This window comes from Diadema setosum, chromosome 11 (assembly GCF_964275005.1).
Source record: "Diadema setosum chromosome 11, eeDiaSeto1, whole genome shotgun sequence".
NCBI lineage: Eukaryota > Metazoa > Echinodermata > Echinoidea > Diadematoida > Diadematidae > Diadema > Diadema setosum.
Window position 1 is genome coordinate 30125051 of NC_092695.1, and position 18168 is coordinate 30143218.

Here is an 18168-nt window from a genome sequence, read left to right on the forward strand (position 1 = left end):
TCTTCGGAACTTCGGAGTCTTTATGGATCTTAGTAAAGCATTTCACACTATCGATCATGACGTTTTACTTGAAAAAATACATAATTATGGCGTGAGAGAGATTACTTTGTCGTGGTTCAGAAGTTATCTAAGTCATCGAAAACAATATGTTGTACTTAAATCCAGCCACTCATCATATTCTAACGTGTCATGTGGTGTCCCTCAGGGATCTAACCTCGGGTCCCTACTTTTTTTGATTTACATTAATGATATTATCAATTCCTCTCCTCATTTAAACTTCATCTTATTTGCAGACGACACCAACGTTTTTTATTCCCACAAGGACATCATAACACTGGTTGATACACTAAATATGGAATTAAGCAACATCTCGAAATGGTTTAGAAGTAACAAGCTTTCATTGAATATTGATAAGACATGTTTTATACACTTTCATACGCTTCAATCCCAACCCACCCTTCCTCAAGGTATTTCTATTGATGATACAAACATTGCTGGGAAACATTCAACCAAGTTCCTAGGAGTGACCCTAGATGGCAATCTAACTTAGAATACTCATGTCCAGAATATTACAACAGCAATATCTAAAGCAACTGGTGTTTTAAGGAGAATAAAATACTTAATTAATGATCAAACTTTAATAATGTTATATAACACTTTATTTTTACCATATGTAATGTACTGCAATATTGTAAGGGGCAACAGTAGCAAAATTAAATTGAACACAATTTTTCTTCTCCAGAAAAAGGCTCTTCGATATCCACACATTCAAATTTCTTGGCTCACACTGATCCCATATTTTATCGCCTAAAAAGTCTAAAGGTCCATGATATACATTTATACCTAACTGCCATATTTATGTGTAAACACACTCGAAATTTATTACCATTTTTTCATAATGCCCTGGTAACCCATGAGCATATTCACTCATACCCTACCCGTCGTTCCCATGATTTTCATTTAAGTAATTCAAAGCTTTTACTTGCTCAGAAATCGATCAGACATCACAATCGGGATACATGGAACACCCTTCTTGAGGAGTTGAAACAATGTGCCTCCTTGTTTTCATTCAAAGCAAACTTAAAGAAGCACATGTTATTACAGTACATTCAAATACGAACTAAAAACAAATAATTTATATGACTAATGTTGGTCTCCCGATAGCAACATCGCATATCGCTCTCTCTTCCAGTAAACCAATTCTATTATTCTAAATTCCAGCCTATCTGCCCTTGTGCACTTTCAAGCACTTGCACGCACATTCACCACCATTTGTATTGCTTTTCAAGCAATGCTTACAATGGCGGCCCTCTGCATAATCGCTTCTTAACTACAATTGTTATTGTAATAATAATAATAATAATAATAATAATAATGATAATCCCTGCTGCATAGGCATGCATACTGTATATTATATCATTAATTTCCTATTATATCGTTGTTTACGCAAGTCAAACCACTCTGTTTTGAATTTACTTTGTATATTTCACACATGTTCATGATTATGTAACTTATGTATATTGATTTGCAGAAAATGAAGTATCTATCAAACAAACATCAACTGAGAAACTCCATATTAACTAGTGACGTCATTCTAAGGGGAAATGTCACGTGACACTCCAAAGCTGTTGGAGGTTGTTGTATACTCTCTAAAAAAAAATCGAGTGAAAATTTTCACTCTAAAAAGAGTGAATAAAAAAAAAGAGTGAATTTCGAGTGAAATTGGAGTGAATTTAGAGTGAAAATGCTCATTTTCACTCATTTTGGAGTGACGTCAGGGATCACTCCAAAATCTTCGAGTGATCCCTGACGTCACTCCAAAATGAGTGAAAATGAGCATTTTCACTCAAAATTCACTCCAATTTCACTCGAAATTCACTCTTTTTTGTATTCACTCTTTTTAGAGTGAAAATTTTCACTCGGTTTTTTTTTAGAGAGTTGGTATAGCTAGGTGCGTTGCGAGCAGTGCAACGCGATATTGTGTACCGGCATGTGATTTGTCGACGATTATTTTCTCACCAAATGTCAGTCAAATTTTGTTCTTATTTCGGAGGGAAAGTATCAATTTTAACTTAGATATTGTTTGTATTATCAGTTTCATCAATCTGAAGTTCAATTTCTTCCGCAATTTGATGTAATGTCTTTGAGAATCGCTTTTTAAAAACGTCATTCGAGTCTTGGCAGTCAGGATTCGTCGGAATAAAAAACAAAATGATCTACCACGGATAACCACACTACATATTGAATTGAGCGACCTTCACATCTGGCCTAGATTAACTAGACTGCGCTATATTGAAGTCATATACTACAAGCATGTCGGAGTGTGTATCACGTTTGTAGAAGATAGTTTGTAGTTTCCTAACGTTTGCTAGATTAGCCATCTATGGGTAGGGCCTATACTCCTTTAGATTACAGAGGAAAACGAGCCAAGCCAGACTTGTAAAGGCGAGAGTGAGAACTCATACTATCACTTACCACCTTCCTGGCTAACTTGATTCAAATTGCATAGACTAGAGGTTGAATCTAGTTTCCTACCTATTTATTCAAGTTTGATTTGTCTGATCCAGGCAGCCCATTATTACTTCGCGTGCATTACACGTACGTCAGCTCACACCTCACCCTGCCCACCAGACTCATGCCAGTGATGTACACTAGCTATAGCGTAGTACCGCAGCAGGGGTGTTACACAGTTATCGCTAACGTCTCGTCAATTATGAAACCTACCCTGGTTGAAAATGGGTAAGGTCATGTTAACTAAGAACAAGCAAAAACGGGGTAATGTTTGCTTTTCGAGTTATGATGTCTGAACAAGTTTGAATAAAATCTTTTAATGTAAAGTTATGTGATATACTAGTAATGTATGAACAAAATCAGCAGCCCAGATTGCATTGATATAATTTAGAGTAAGGTGGACTCGTATTACACAATGTCAAAAGAATTTTCAGACTTTAGTGGTCAAAATCTAGTTCTTTTACTGTATTTATTGGGACATCATAATTTCTATCGATTTTCAGTCAGTCACTCAGATATCTCATCAGAATTGATGAAAAAAAAATCAATCTTTTTCTCAATTCATGTTATTCTATTGCCACAATTCGTTCTTCTGCGTGCTGTCCCAGTGCTACCTCTGCTCTAGACTGTGGAGATAGATCAGCAAAAAAAAAAAAAAAATGATGATAATAATATTAGTAATAACAATAACAATAAAAATAAATAAAAATGAAATAAGTTGAGACTTTTAAGCATTTAAGTTTTCCATGGTTGATCACAGTCCCTCAACTCGTGATACTCCATTGTGCCATTTTTAGTACAGTAGTGATGTGAAATTTCCACAAAAAAAAAAAAAAACAAAACAAAAAAACCGTACCGATATTTTTTTTTGTGGGTTGTTGTTGTTGTTGTTGGTTTTTTTGTTGTTTTTTTCGTATTTGCCGGACCTATCCGAGCGATGTCTAATTCTACTCCCAACCCCGCAGCTGCTAGCGGGTCTCCAACGTCATCTCCGCCCTCGCCCTCCCGGTCTCGCGGTAGTGGTTCATGTTGATAAGCCAGCGGCTGCTACAGCTCTTCGTTTTCAGTTTCTTTCTCTTGGTTTTCATCATATCCCTATCCTTATTCCCCTTGATCCTCATCAGAAAATTCCGAGTTGTCGGGAAGAAGAGCTGTCTCCATCCTCAGAATGATCCTCTTCGACTTCAAACTCCATTACAAGGTCAGGTTCGGCCATTTTACTGAAGTTTCTTAGGTTTTGAGCAGTAGTTTGTGAACCCCAAAAATGCAGAAGTACTATGAACTCTCCTTAGAATGACGTCACTATGACCACGCGGTGTTCGGCTAGAGTTCAGGTGCAGTTCGTAAAGTGAATAAAAATCGATTTTTGTTGGATGATGAAGAAATAAAGTTTTTGAGAACAATAAATGCATAATCTATCAGAAAACATACACAAATGTGGATTTAAAAGGCTTCCGTACTGGACTTTAACGGTTACTCACGTGTTCTCTCCAAACATCATTATTTTAGCCAGGAATATGTAGTGGTCGTGTATATTGGTGCACAAGGTAGGAATAAACTGGCAATGTTTGCATCTATGTTTACAAAAACAAGTCCAATCGGATTTTCCAGCAGCACTTTCTTTTTCCTTTAGCACTGTATATTAGAAAAAAACACAACAGGTTTTTAAAAGTGTTGTGTTCCAGCACTTACACAAACAACTAACCTGCAGTTCCACAGTAGTCTATAGCAACAAAGTAAGATAATAAAATCTATTTAGAATAAATATTCAGTTATAAAACCGAGAGATAAAGATAAAATGTGCATGATACCATGCGATGCATTCTAATAACGTGTTCATGGAACGGGTTGTACAGGTGAAAACGAATCACCTTTTATCGCCTTATTTGGGTTAATCTCTTTTATCATGATCTTCTTAGATGTACTGTAACCCAAAATATCCTTTCATCCATTCCATCTTCACCTATTCTTTTTCAACTTTTTCTTTTTGTATGTCTTTGATTCTCTTTTTTTTTTGTTGCAGCCCATATCTACACAGCATTTTTTGTCTTGTTAGATTAGATTAGATCAAATCCTATCGCTTATCTTCCTGCAGACTTCAAGCTTTTCAATGCTTTAAAACGCTTAAAACCTAAACAAACAAGTAAACAATCTCCTGAAAATTTTTAAAGTAGATTATGGTATTTCTTCTTCTTATTCTCCCTTTTTGAGCCCACTTAACCCCTATTCGAACTGTCTATTTTTTGTTAGTCTTTCCATCATACTAATAGTCTCCTGACGGATTCAATCCTTACCCGTACAAAAGGAATCTTTTAGTACAGTCTACTATGTCGAAATATTGGGTCCCGTGAGATTTTCGTGCCAAAATTGATTTTTTTTAGCTAACTTGGTCAATTTGGGGGTGCTGAATCCAAAAAACTTTGGTTCCATTTTTTCCGACCACGTCTTCAGTCGCCATTTTGAATTTCAAAATGGCCGCCATAGCAAACTGTATTTTGACCCAATTCTCATAATGTGAGCATCATAGAAGGTTCAGATTTGATGCAAAAAGCATGTTTGTGATGTCAGACATTCTGATACACCATTTTCTAATATTGTAGATAGCTTTGATACAATTTTTAGGCAGCCATCTTGAAATTCAAAATGGCCGCCATAGCTAAATATATGTTTACCCATATCTCAGGTTGTAAGCATTATGTAGAATATAAATTTGGGGCAAAAAGCATGCATATGATGTCAGTCATGCTAATATATACATTCTTTTATTTAATGATGGATCATTTTCCTTAGCGGCCACCTTGAATTTCAAAATGGCTACCATAACAAATGTAATTGGACCGGTATCTCACATCGTATGCATTGTGTAAGGTTCTAATTTGGGGCAGAGAGCATGCATATGTTGTCAGACATTCTGAAACATCTTTTTCTGAAACGATGGTTCATTTTGATATCAAAGGTGGCCATCTTGAAATTCAAAATGGCCGCCATAACTGAATGTATATTTTGACCCATATCTCATGTTGTAGGCAATACAGACAGTTCACATTTCGGGCATAAACCGCGCTCATGATGTTGAACATTCAGATGCACTTTTCCCCTCCCTAAAATTGCAGATCACTTTCAAGACTGCCTTCTTAAAATTCAAAATGGCTGCTTTTCAGCTAATATCTCCGGTTACAAGCAACTTTTAGACATATCAGTGTTTCTGGTGGCGTACAGTGTACATTTTTTTTAACACACACACACACACATAGGGCCTATACATTCTTTAATATTGGATTATTTGTATTGGTCGCCACTCTTGAAATTCAAGAAGTATTTTGACCTTATTTGGTGCTGTAAGATCTGTAATGACCCAAGCATGAAACGATCATGTATAAGTCAATCACTTCATTAAATATTGCTTGAGCGGAAGTGTTTCCTGTCCTGTAGGTACACTGTTGTGTTGAAATGCAAAAAGGCTGCCATGTGAAACATTCCTTTAAAAGCATAGCGTTTGGGTAAAATTTGTGAATGGGAAATCATGTGATTTTGATGTTAAAAACAAATGACTTTCAAAAAAAAAAATGTGTCTGAGTGACTAAATAATGCCCCATTTAGACGATTTGGTTGTAAGAACTTACAGTATTAGCCCTATATACTCTAATAATTCATGGGATAGTCACTTAGATAATTAAATGTTTTCTATAGGCTCATTCCCTGCACGTGATTTTAAAGAAACAGCACTCTGAAGCTGTACACAGGGGAGAATTAGTTCTAAATTCTTCCAGAATAATGACTTTTGCATTTCTTGCTTTTGAGCATGATGATGAATTTTATAATAATTGAACGATTTATGCATAAATTTGGAAATATCTACAATCTAATATATCATATTTATAGGTATTAGAGGCACAAATTAGGTTGTGAGAGTTTACGAGGTTCGTTCTCTGGATATATTGTATCAAGTCTCTACGAGGGTAAAGCAGGAAATTGTCCTGATTGAAGTCATCCACGCCAAACTTCAAGAGGCACAGACTGTGTCATAGCACATTCTGCATGATTCAAGGTTTAGATACTTCTTGGTCCATCTGCTCTTGGAGACATCCTCAGATTTTCAACTTCAGACAGCACCATGAAAGGCATGAAAAAGCAGACCTTTAGTTGTTCCTGTTTTATCGCAACAAACTGCAGAGCATAATCTCTCAAAATTGTCAATTGTACCTTTATCATTTAATTTTCCAGTGATGGAGCAGACAACATGCAATGCAGTATAGTGAAGCAAACCACCAAGATCCATCAGGATAATTGAAATGTTAGAGTCTACGTATTAAACATCAATATTTCTGATTTTCCCGTTGCTCTAATACATACAATGGTATGAGGCTATCTGTTGTGAGTGACGGGTGACAGTAACTCCCATGGCATCTTTGATAAACTCTTTTATTTTCTTTCCATGATGTGGTCTCTGTGTCAGATGGAATTGACTGCTCAGTATTTCAACTTTCAGGCTGATTATTTGGCTTAGTTTTGTGAGTTTCTAGGGCATGGGTAGGAATGACGAGAAGTCCATGAAACAATGAGATGAAGAGTTATTGTGGAATTGCTTAGAACTTATACCTTTCAATAATTGTATCGTTCAGAAATGACTGGATAATGACAAGTCTATCAGGCTGTAGAACCAGTAGAAATGTTATGAAGAATTGGTGATACCTTAAGCTTAATGACTTTGGATCCAATCTTACATGGTGTTTTTTTTTTTTTTTTTTTGCACGAACTGAATGTCTGGCCTTTCTCACAATAATCCAGAGATTAATATATTCTAATTCTCTCAGATACAAATTCTTAGTACAGAACATTAAAACTGCCCTTTTCATCACTTTATAGAGTATCTCCCTTGAATGTTTCTGATACCTGACTGCCAAACACCACATTCATCAGCTTCAAGGCAGTAACAATTTCTTACATTACCCTCGTGTGATGATCTTCTAAGTTGTGGAGGAATTCTGATGGATGCAAGCACCACAGAACTGAGCTATCATTACTCCTTTGTAGTTTTTGAATCATTGGCTGTACAGCAGTAAGCATCTTGGAAGTCTTGATAATTGAAGATGACCCACTCAAGGGCAATCTGGAAAAAAGCCTACTTATTCCTTTTTCATTCTGTGTTATTCCAGAATATTATATCAAGCAAACCTTAAGTGTTTCAGTTTATGGCCAACAAACAAGCTTGTGAATTGGATGCCTGGTAGGGTGACCATAGCATTTCTTGCCATTGCGAGACTTTTCCTTGTTTGTCTTCATTCTCTTGAGACAGTATCAAGTTTTTGAAGATCACTTTCAATTGCATCAATGCTTGCTTTTGTACAAATATTCATTGATTGGGATTAAATATAATCATTAACGAGGTTACACAATGCAAAATAGCGTGTTGCCCGAGAGGCAAAAACGAACCGTTTTAGCGGGTTTTTTTTTTTTTTTTTTTGGCTATACGGGATGTAACGCTTACACACTTGCCCACATCGGGCAGTGGTATGCCCCCTCCCCCTTACGCAGTTTTGCCCCTCAGCATCTCTTGATGACGTAATCAGAACCTCATCCTTACATTTTGAATTGAGAGATGGCTGTCATTCTGCGTGATCTGGAAATAAATTCAGTCTAACTAGGACAATTTTGGCACATTCATCTAAGGCGCTTACCACAGTATTATAATTTTGTTTTCTATGGCGGCCATCTTGAATTTCAACATGGTGGCCTATCTAATGATCCACAATTAGGAAACAGCTGTACTGGACCGTTGGACACCACAAGCATGTGCATTCTTGAAAATTTGATGATTCTACAATAATTGCAAACTGAGATAAGGGTAAAAACGCTATGGCGGCCATTTTGAATTTCAAGATGGCGGCCTACAAACTCTACAAAGCAAGCCACAATATCAGAAAATGATATATCAGAGTGTCTGACATTATAACGATGTATTTTGCACCAAGTTTGAGGTTTCTACAATGCTCACTTTATGAGATATGGGTAAAAATACAGCTTGCTATGGCAGCCATTTTGAAATTCAAAGTGGCAGCCTAAAAATTGTATCAAAACAATCCACAATATCAGACAAAGATTTATCAGAGTGTCTGACATCACACCCATGCATTTTACACCAAATTTTAAGCTTCTACAATGCTCAATTTATGAAAAATGGGTCAAAATACAGTCTGCTAGGGCGGCCATTTTGAAATTCAAAATGGCGGCTGAAGACGTGGTCAGAAAAAATGGAACCAAAGTTTTTTGGATTCAGCACCCCCAAATTGACAAAGTTAGCGAAAAAAATCAATTTTGGCACGAAAATCTCACGGGATTACATAGTAGCCTCTACTATTTCACATGTTTAAGACATTCAGATTTCTCCTTGGGTCGTTGTTGCGCTCTTCGGAAGGTGTGGAAGGACAAAAAGACGGTAAACCAAACAACTATTTCACGTAATATCTTACATAATCTCATTGTTATATTCAAATAAATAATTTGGTTTGTTTGTTATTACGTAATCTCGAAGCAACGATCTCCCAAATTGCTAGCCCTTGTTTGATAAACAAGCATCGAACCCACTCGATCATTTAGATTCCTTCTTTCACTTTTCAAAGTGGTACAACTGAGCTTCTTTTGTTTTCTTGAGATACAGGTGTATTTTCAACTATCAAAGTAGTTACTCCTGAGCCTCTTTCACCTTTTATCTTATCAAAACCATCTCGAGAAATTGTATAGCCATGTTTGTTTGTTTTTTTTCTGCAATGGTCTTTACTTTTAGTTACTTCTATCTTGTGAGAATATTTTCGACTCACTGTTTGATTTTTATTTTTTCTAGGGGATCCAAAAATGAAGATCAATTAAACACATACAGACACACACATCCATCCAAACTCATGTCCCACATCCACGCACACATTCTCTCTTTCTCCCTCTCCTCTCTCCCCTTTCTCTCACTTGCGCTTTTCCACTCTTCAAATGTACTGATGAGAATATGTGATTTTACGTTTAAGAAATATGATTTAAATAGTGATGTAAAAACGATCTTGGTATAACCTAAGTTTTTCTCACCGGAATAATTTGAAATATTTTCGATTTTGTATTCTATACATATTTTTCTATATATGACATGTCTCTGTTTGATTTCATTCCCACTTTCAATAATTAGTATACATAAGACATGTATTCTTTGAGGGGTGTATTCGTGTATTCTAAATTTGATATACACGTTTTTTTATTAAAAAGAAACCAGAGGATAGACAGGAAAGTATATTTGTGGGGTACGAGTTTTCTTCAATTTGTCTCCCCCTCTACAAATACAATTTTACATATCGCAACTGCTGATCTACGTTATTGGCATATTATGTCGGGACCAGGAACCAGCGGGAATCGCACCTGTCACCTAGTGTTAGCGGGATTTTAAGCTTAATCTTTCTCTGTGACAGTTTTAAAGAGTATGATAAATTATGAAAAAAAAGAAGTCAATTACTCTCTGGTGATTTTCTGCCATAAATGAATGTCTGTTTATCTAATTGTTTGCTTATGTCTTTGATGTTTTTTATATTTCCTTTGCCATGATCAAATATTATGAATAAGAGTCTACGCTCAGGACAGGATCAATAGCTGACTGACATGTTTTGTTTTGGGGTTTTTTTTCACAGGAAGAATTCCTTAATGTTGTTTTTTTTTTTTCATTTCCTGGTAATTGAAACCAATGGATTACCCTGACATATATAGATACACATCATCTCAAATTCGCTCATATTGACTGCATTACACAACCACTCATGTCACAGACAAACATATCTCAAAACGTTCACAGACAGAAATCGTACGATCAGTTTCTTCTCTCTTCCAATTTCTCTCTCTCTCCTCCTATCAGTATCTCCATTCGTCAGTTTTGCCATGTTTCCTTGACATCTTCACTCATAACTCCTCATATTACGTAAAGCATTGATTGTGAGTATTGCATGTAAGTTTATTTCTCCTTTGTGTTCCGTAAACATTTCACATTTTCCAGAGTTCATGATAAGAAAAAATACTTTGCGTTTGCAAAGAATACAGCCGTAAAACATTTTCTTCCATTATTTAACATTGCTTTATATTTCGAATAATAGATAGCGTACAAAAGAATTCAAAAGAGACCTATAACCAAGAATCAGATATCAATTCAATTGATTTGGAGGGAATTTTGGTCATTCAGGAAGACATTCAACCGACACATCATTTGGTGTTTCGTTTCATTTATGGCATCTTCACATGGAGGCTGTGCCTGGTCACGACATCAAGGAGATAGTCGTAACACTCGGGAACGCCTGGCTTGTAATCGAAGTTGCAGATGCAGTTGGTTTCCTTGTTACAGCAGGGTACGATGGACTTGGTCTTATCCTGGATGTCCAAGAGAGAAGTACCCTTGACCAGGACAGCCTCGTGAGCTTCGATAGCAGCTTTGACCTGTTCAAGCACGTCTTCGTAGCCGCATGTGCCGAGTGGGTAGGCTTCGTCGGGGTCTTTCTCGATGTCGAACAGAAGGGGTGGGTCGTGAACGGTCACGCAGTCACCATCGCACTCGTTGCAGAGGAAGTAGTCGTCAATGGGGAAGCCGCCATCGCATCTCTTTCCATACTCTGGCTGTGGCAAGACGGCCTGGGTGCGGAAGTGGGCCTTGTATTTTCCGACGCGAACGGCCATCAGGTTGTCCTTGCAGTAGTAGAAGAAGTTGTCATGGGGCGATGTTGCGCCGTTCAAGATGACGTCCTTGATGTTCTTGCCATCGTAGACACGGTCAGTAGGGAGAGAGGAGCCTGCCAAATCGGCTGCCGTGACGATGATATCCATGGAGGTGACCAGCTCGTGGGAGACACCGGGTGTGACGATACCAGGCCAGTAGACGATGTAAGGAATACGATGACCACCCTCCCACGAGAGCGACTTCCCACCTGTGATTAATAATGAAAAAAAAAAATGTGATTGAAAATAAATAAATGAATAAAGATAAATCCAAATAGATAACCCTCACATCTTTATAAGGTGATTGTCATCCGTTTTTAACTTACTATCAGAGTGTGAAATATTTTTATATCTTTAGGAGGCTAATTACTTTAATACTATCATTTTATTTTTCTAGTTATAAAGCAGAAACAAACTCATATAGCCCAATTTGCATGACAAAATCTTTAAGTTACTTGTTTACTCTTATTACCAACTATAGCATTTAATGTGGTGATGTATTTCAATATTGCTATAGAATATTTATTTAATAAGGTTACTTGTTTCTTCTTTGAATGATTGATATAAATGCAATGCCTGCGAAGACAGGAGGAGAAGATGCTACTCCAAAACCGACAGGCTTCTATATAGCCTGATTTCAATTTACTTTTAAACTGTTTTACACATACCTTGGAAAATGCTGGCGCTGCCGCCCTCCTCACAGTACTCACGATGAGGACCGTGATCGGAGATGAAGAAGACAATGGTGTTGTCTTCGATTTTGTTGTCTATCAGGGTCTGCACGATGGTCTCGACACCATTGTGCAACTCGTTCAGATTGTCTCCATAGCGACCTGAGAGGAAGGATCAAGAAACCATTAATTGAAAAATATTGCATGGTGTGATATAAGACCTTAAAGGTAGGGAATCCCATTTGCACGCCTTAAATGAAGAGTTGTATAAATACAGTGGTATGTTGAAGAGAGTATCATTTTAGAAACTCCCATAAAGTATTGAAAGTGGAAGGTAACATTTAGTACATTTTTTTGACCGTTAGATTTTGAATTGAATTGTTTTCGGGGCTCACCGTAAATTCCAGTACATTACTAGGCTACCTTTGCAGACCCATGTACTGCATGTGTGTCCATCATGTATATTTTGTGAAGAAAGTTCATCAACACTTACAAACATTTCTGTATACATTCTTGCCACACACTCTATGTTATTACATCAGCTCTTGTACTTTAAGATTTGTGTTTATAGATCACAAATACAGAAGAATGCAACAAAAAGGCTTAAGTGTGGCTGACACACAGAACTACTGAGTAGTTGAGTTTTGTGCATTATTCAAATTTTAGATAACTGTTGACTTCCAAATTTCTAAGCAGTGGCCTAAGCAAGTCCCCTGAGGTTTATATTTAATGTTTTGCAGCATTTTGGGAGGTCTGTAAAAGGTATCCCCTACCTTTAAGTCCATTACTTTTTCTCTCTTTTTTGACATTTTAGAATTCAGATAGAGTGGTAAAGGACATTAGAAATATCCTTTATTAGTATTAGTACTTTGGGTTATATCTTTGGCTCAGTCTCTGTGAACCCGAGGACGGTCTGCCTGCGGAGTTCGTGCATCCTGTGTGGGTTTGTAAAGTCCAATACAAATTTCGGTGTACAAGTGTGTTATTGTAAGATTGTTTCAGGCAGCACATGATATGAGCGAATAGTTGCCAGAGAAATAGGAATACCCATGATATTCTTTTATTTTGTTGTCAATGCAATCTGATATCCTTCAGACTAGTCATTAATAGTCATGAGTACAGCCTTTGCGACTTACCGCGGCGAGATGAACAGGTGAAATTGTCCGATGAGAAGAGACTGGTGTGCATGTGAGCGAAGGCCATGTAGAGGAAGAACGGGTTGTGGACGTTGTCCTCGATAAAACCGACAGCATCCTGGGTGAATAGCTGGGTGAGTCCACGGTGCTCGAAGGGCTGGGCTACTATAGTTGCGTTGTAGTAGAGGTAACAGACGTCGGTACGGGGGAAGTCCATATGGAGCTAAATCGGAAGGTAGATAGTATTTGGTCAGCCTCGCTCAGTGTCTGCCCAAACTGCACGGTAACTCAATGTTAATGCTACTGGGCTCTTTCAATGAAAATGTGAACAAAAATCATTTTTATCTTAAATCTTTTGATATCTACAGTTGGCAAACTTTTGGAGATTTCTTCCTGCTTTTGTACATATTATAATGATATAACAATTTCTAGCAAATCTTTCATTGATAATGGATTTGTGTATTAGTATAGATATAAGTATAAGTAGAATCAATAGTATAACAGAATTATTCAGACTTACCAATGTACGTATTATGTTGAAAAAAATGTGAATTCATGCAGAAAATTATTCCAGAACTTACAGGAATTAGAAACACATGCTAAACAGCATCAAATGATTTGTGGAAAAAGCTTTGCTTTTTTTTTTCCTATTGTGTTTTTTATTTTTCCTTCTGGCGATAAGAACGTATAAGTCCTTAAAGACTGGCATGTCAGCGACATGCACATCAGAAAAGGCCTAATTACCCCAGTGTCGTCACATGCCCAGCTGTTGCCGAAGGGGAGATTGTGGCCGACGAAATCGAAGCCATGGTGGTAAGGGAGATGAGCTCCGTCTGTTGAAGTGTTTTCGTTGATACCTGGCAAGATGTAAGAAAGAGACAGACAGGGTGAGAGATTCGTTTGTTTTAGGTTTTCGTGTCTTCTTTGTGTACATAATACTGCAAGGCGGTCGTAATATTTTGATAAGCATTTGAATCTATTCGAGCATGTCGAGAGGAAGTCATGCATTTTAATAAAGACAACCACGGGCTGTTCATGAAGTGTTCTTGCAAGTTGAGGGAAATTTGTTGTTTCATTCACTTTATTTTCTGTTGGATTCCTTTGACTAGATAGTTTCTTGTCTTTGCGTGTATTTTTGCGAAGCAATTCAGCTCGATTTTGTCTAAGTCAAGTCGGAAATAATGTTTAGCTACGTTAAAACGATGCTATGCTCTGGTTTGATAATCGGATGAATGGTGATTGTTACAGAAGGAGCTGCCAATTTGTCAAGACACGTAATCGTTTTGTATAAAATGGATGAAGACAGATCTGCAATGTGATTGAATCTGATCGATCACTGAGATCAGAAGTTAAAAAAGAGCTATATATGTTACTGCGAAACATTGATATGGACACAATTTTCATGTACCCACAACCCGTTTGCCGACCCATTGGAATCATACCTCAAGTAACAGTATTAGCTTTCGATTTTCCAAATTAGCAATTACATTAAAAAAAAAATTATATATGGCAAACTGTTTTCAAAACTCGGTGACTGGACTTGATCTTATCATGCTGCTTCGGTGAACTCACCGAGATGCCATTTGCCGATCATTCCGGTGGTGTAGCCGCCTGCCTTGACGGCCTCGGCGATGGTGACTTCGCTCTTTGGCAAACCAGTCTTGGTCCATGGAAGGAAGACACGGGTGTTACCGTACACACCAGTCCTGATCGGGAGACGGCCTGTTGTAAGAAGGGAGAGACACAGAGTTTTCATCAGTCTAGATATGATTATTGAACCTCACCATCTTATCGTGCTGAATGCAATATTCTTTGACATTGACATTAAGTGCATTGACGAACACTTTTTACGGCATCGGTTTAGGTTTTACCCTGGTTTTGTTCAACCGACGTACGAGTATCTTCAATACAAGTATTCGCTCACTGATCATGCATAAACAGTACCATTACCAATAACTGAGCTAAGCCAGAAAGCTATTCTTATTTTCTAGAAATAAAGACTTTTTTTGTGAAATATTTAGTTTGATGAAAACGCTCACATCGGGTAAAATTCAAGCACGGAATTTCCTGATTCAGGGTTAAATGCATTTTCCACTGTTTTAAATCCACCAAAATTGAAACAAATACAATATATGCACTCTCTTCCAATGTGATATAGAGGACGAAAGGCAAAGATAAGAAAACAAAAACCTGAGATAAACTTTAGGAAGGAAACACATCAGTACTGAGTCCAAATTGTTTGACAAAATCATATCTTTAATGTGAAATGAGTAGGTCTCCAGGAATCACACATTCAGCGTATGATTGAGAAAAATACTCAAAGAAGAAATAGAGGGGCTAAAACCACAGCACAGACTAGCAAGCCAATGGTTTGTTGTGTAACAGTGTAATAGACAGGACACAAGACACATGAGATACTACCGAAACTTAAAAATGTAGACCTACCCGAAAACTATCGATTTTGCTTTCACCGAACTGCGAAACTTGAACAATACAACAATGAAATTGCACACACACACACACACAGACACACGCACATACGCACACACGCAACTGAACACATCGCGAATTGCTATTTTTTTCAGTACCAAGAATAAAAAAACAAAACAAATGTAAATTTAGTCAGGTGATTTCAACAGGACGGCGATTTTCGACACAAAAAAGACAAGACAGAAAGAATGCATTTTCATTGGTGAGGATTTTCGATTACTCGTCAGAAACGTTGGACTTTCACTAGGTCTGTAAATCAGATTTGCAAATGTTGTTTACCTCTACTAATGTCCAAAGAAATTTCATGCTGGTGTACGCCAAACATGTCAACAAATGAAAATAACTTGGCCTTTTCTATAAATGTCAAAGAAATCTATTGTTTGGTGATGTTACACGTTAGCGATTTGTAACGATTCCTCTTTCTTTGTTTAGAGTTTCGGAGAGTGGAGGTTTGTTTGAAATCAATTTACAGAAAATTTTTAAAGACCTTATCTCTCTATCAGTTTTCATCTCTACATTGTATAATCATTATTGGAAATGAGATTGAGGCGATGGAGTGCGGAAAACATACATTACACAAACGATAATTATAAACGGGTTAAGCAATTGGTCTGTAGGTTAGAGAGAAACATATATGCTGAAAGCTAGAGTAATACCGAAAACTTGAGCAAGAGTGAACGAGGAGAAATGAAGGAAGAAAGAAACAGCTAGAAATAGCTAAAAGGAAAACTTCTGGTGTTGCAAGAATAATAATTATCATTGTGACAGAGAACTGTAAGGAAAGAAAATTGATAAACCCCAAAGAGGAACATGATTAGGATCGTAATAAAACGAGAGAGAGAGGGAGAAGAAAGCATTTAGAAACACAAGTTTTGAATCTGCGGATGGAGGGGAAAAGTCCTTTGTGTTATTGTTTCCGTAAATCATCCTATAAAAAAAAAAATATCCTGAAATTCTAGTAAATTGCTATCTGAACATACCCGGAGATGGATATTTTTTTCCACTACATTGTGAACAGCATACGGTAAGATGTGGAAGAATAATTGTGATAATAAAAAAGAAACTTTAGTTTGAATGCATGTATGTATATGCCACATCAAACTTCATGCGGATGCAAGATTTCGTATTGTATTCATTTTCTGTTTGAGTTCCACTGAAAAAAAAGTGGCCCTAATTTTTAGACTTCAGTGAAAATATTGTATACACTCTGCAAAACATTGGTATGTTTACCCTATGTAGTAAACATTGTGGTAAGTTTACCCATTAAAAAAAATCGGGTACGTTTAGTTTTTCCTTCATGATCTATCAAATCTTGAAAGGTAGAATATCAAACATGCTTTTGCTTAATAACAAGATATTAATAACGATAAGAATGATAATCATAAAATTCGGATGACGATAGCTATTTTTCCCACCTTTTATTACATTCAAAAGAAAAATAGTAAATCTGTATATCGGTTCATATTGAAGGATAAAAAAGATTTTTTAGAAAAGTGAAATTATAACACAGACCAGACTTTCTACCGCGATTCGAAATCTAATGAAGAAGGGTTGAGTAGTCCAAAAGCTATTACAATTACGAATACATGGCAAAGGTATTTAATACAATCTCCTTAGCAACATATCTAAATTGGTATCGTCTATTTACCTGTCATGATAGCCGACCTACTGGGGGTGCAGACGGAGTCGCCAACGTATCCGTTGGTGAACCTCAGACCCGTTCCGGCCAGCACATCGATGAAGCCGGGCTCCTGTGTGGGATGACCATACGACGACAGGTCTCCGACGCCCATGTCGTCAGCAATCAGGAGGACGATGTTGGGCTTGTCCATGGGGTCCCGATTTGCGCCCGACGACGAAGACCCCGTGAGAATTTCCAGCCAGTCTGGATACTGACCGCCGATCTCACCATGAATAGCGTCGAGAACGCTCTGCGGAAGGCCGCCGAAGCCCTGGGCATTGACAAGCCCAACGAGCAGCGTCAAACCAAAGCAGACGAAAGACTTCATCCTGAGTTCCTTTCACCAGGAGCAAGACGAAAAATGCTCTACCCAAATATTTCTGCAGATAATATAGGGTTCCTTTGAATGACGTTTTCCTAAAACCAATGCTTGTTCTATTGTTATTTAAATGTTATTCCAGGCACTCAAGGATATCAAGGGTTATTCGGGTTTTCTTTTCTCCAAAATATAATCATGCAACCTCTTCAATATTATTGGAAGGTAGCACTGAGGCGTAACAAACAAATGAACTGTGTGTAATACCCCCTTTATTTGGTTCAAAACAGATCACCATCATTAAATCCTTAAAGAGATGACGCAAAACCTCTACAAAGGCATGAAACGTTTTATACTGAATGTGTTACCTTTTTTATGCTCTCTCCGATCCTTTTGGGTGCATCAGCTTAAACATCGAGGGTTTTGTGTATCTTATACTTTGGCTAAATCAGGAGGGGGAATTATGAGGTCATTTGGTTCTAGGAGCTTGAAGAGCTAAATTGGAGAAAGTAAGAATAAAAAACGCGCCAAGTATTTGCCTGCTTCACGGAGGCAAGCAATAATTGTAAGCAGCCTTGGGTATACTGCGAAAGCACTTTTCTTCTCCTCGCATACAGTCAGGCCTCGAGG

The 18168-nt window shown here is 37.4% G+C and overlaps 1 protein-coding gene across 1 annotated transcript; it reads right to left on the reverse strand.

The window, feature by feature from the left end:
- Positions 1-10758: 10758 nt before the first annotated feature.
- Positions 10759-17550, reverse strand: LOC140235408 (arylsulfatase-like). Its single transcript, XM_072315434.1, has 6 exons — positions 17190-17550; positions 14624-14773; positions 13796-13908; positions 13052-13274; positions 11913-12077; positions 10759-11453 (listed from the first exon to the last, which is right to left on the reverse strand). Exons 1-6 carry the CDS (start codon positions 17548-17550, stop codon positions 10759-10761), a joined length of 1707 nt encoding a protein of 568 aa, XP_072171535.1.
- Between the last annotated feature and the right edge of the window lie 618 nt (positions 17551-18168).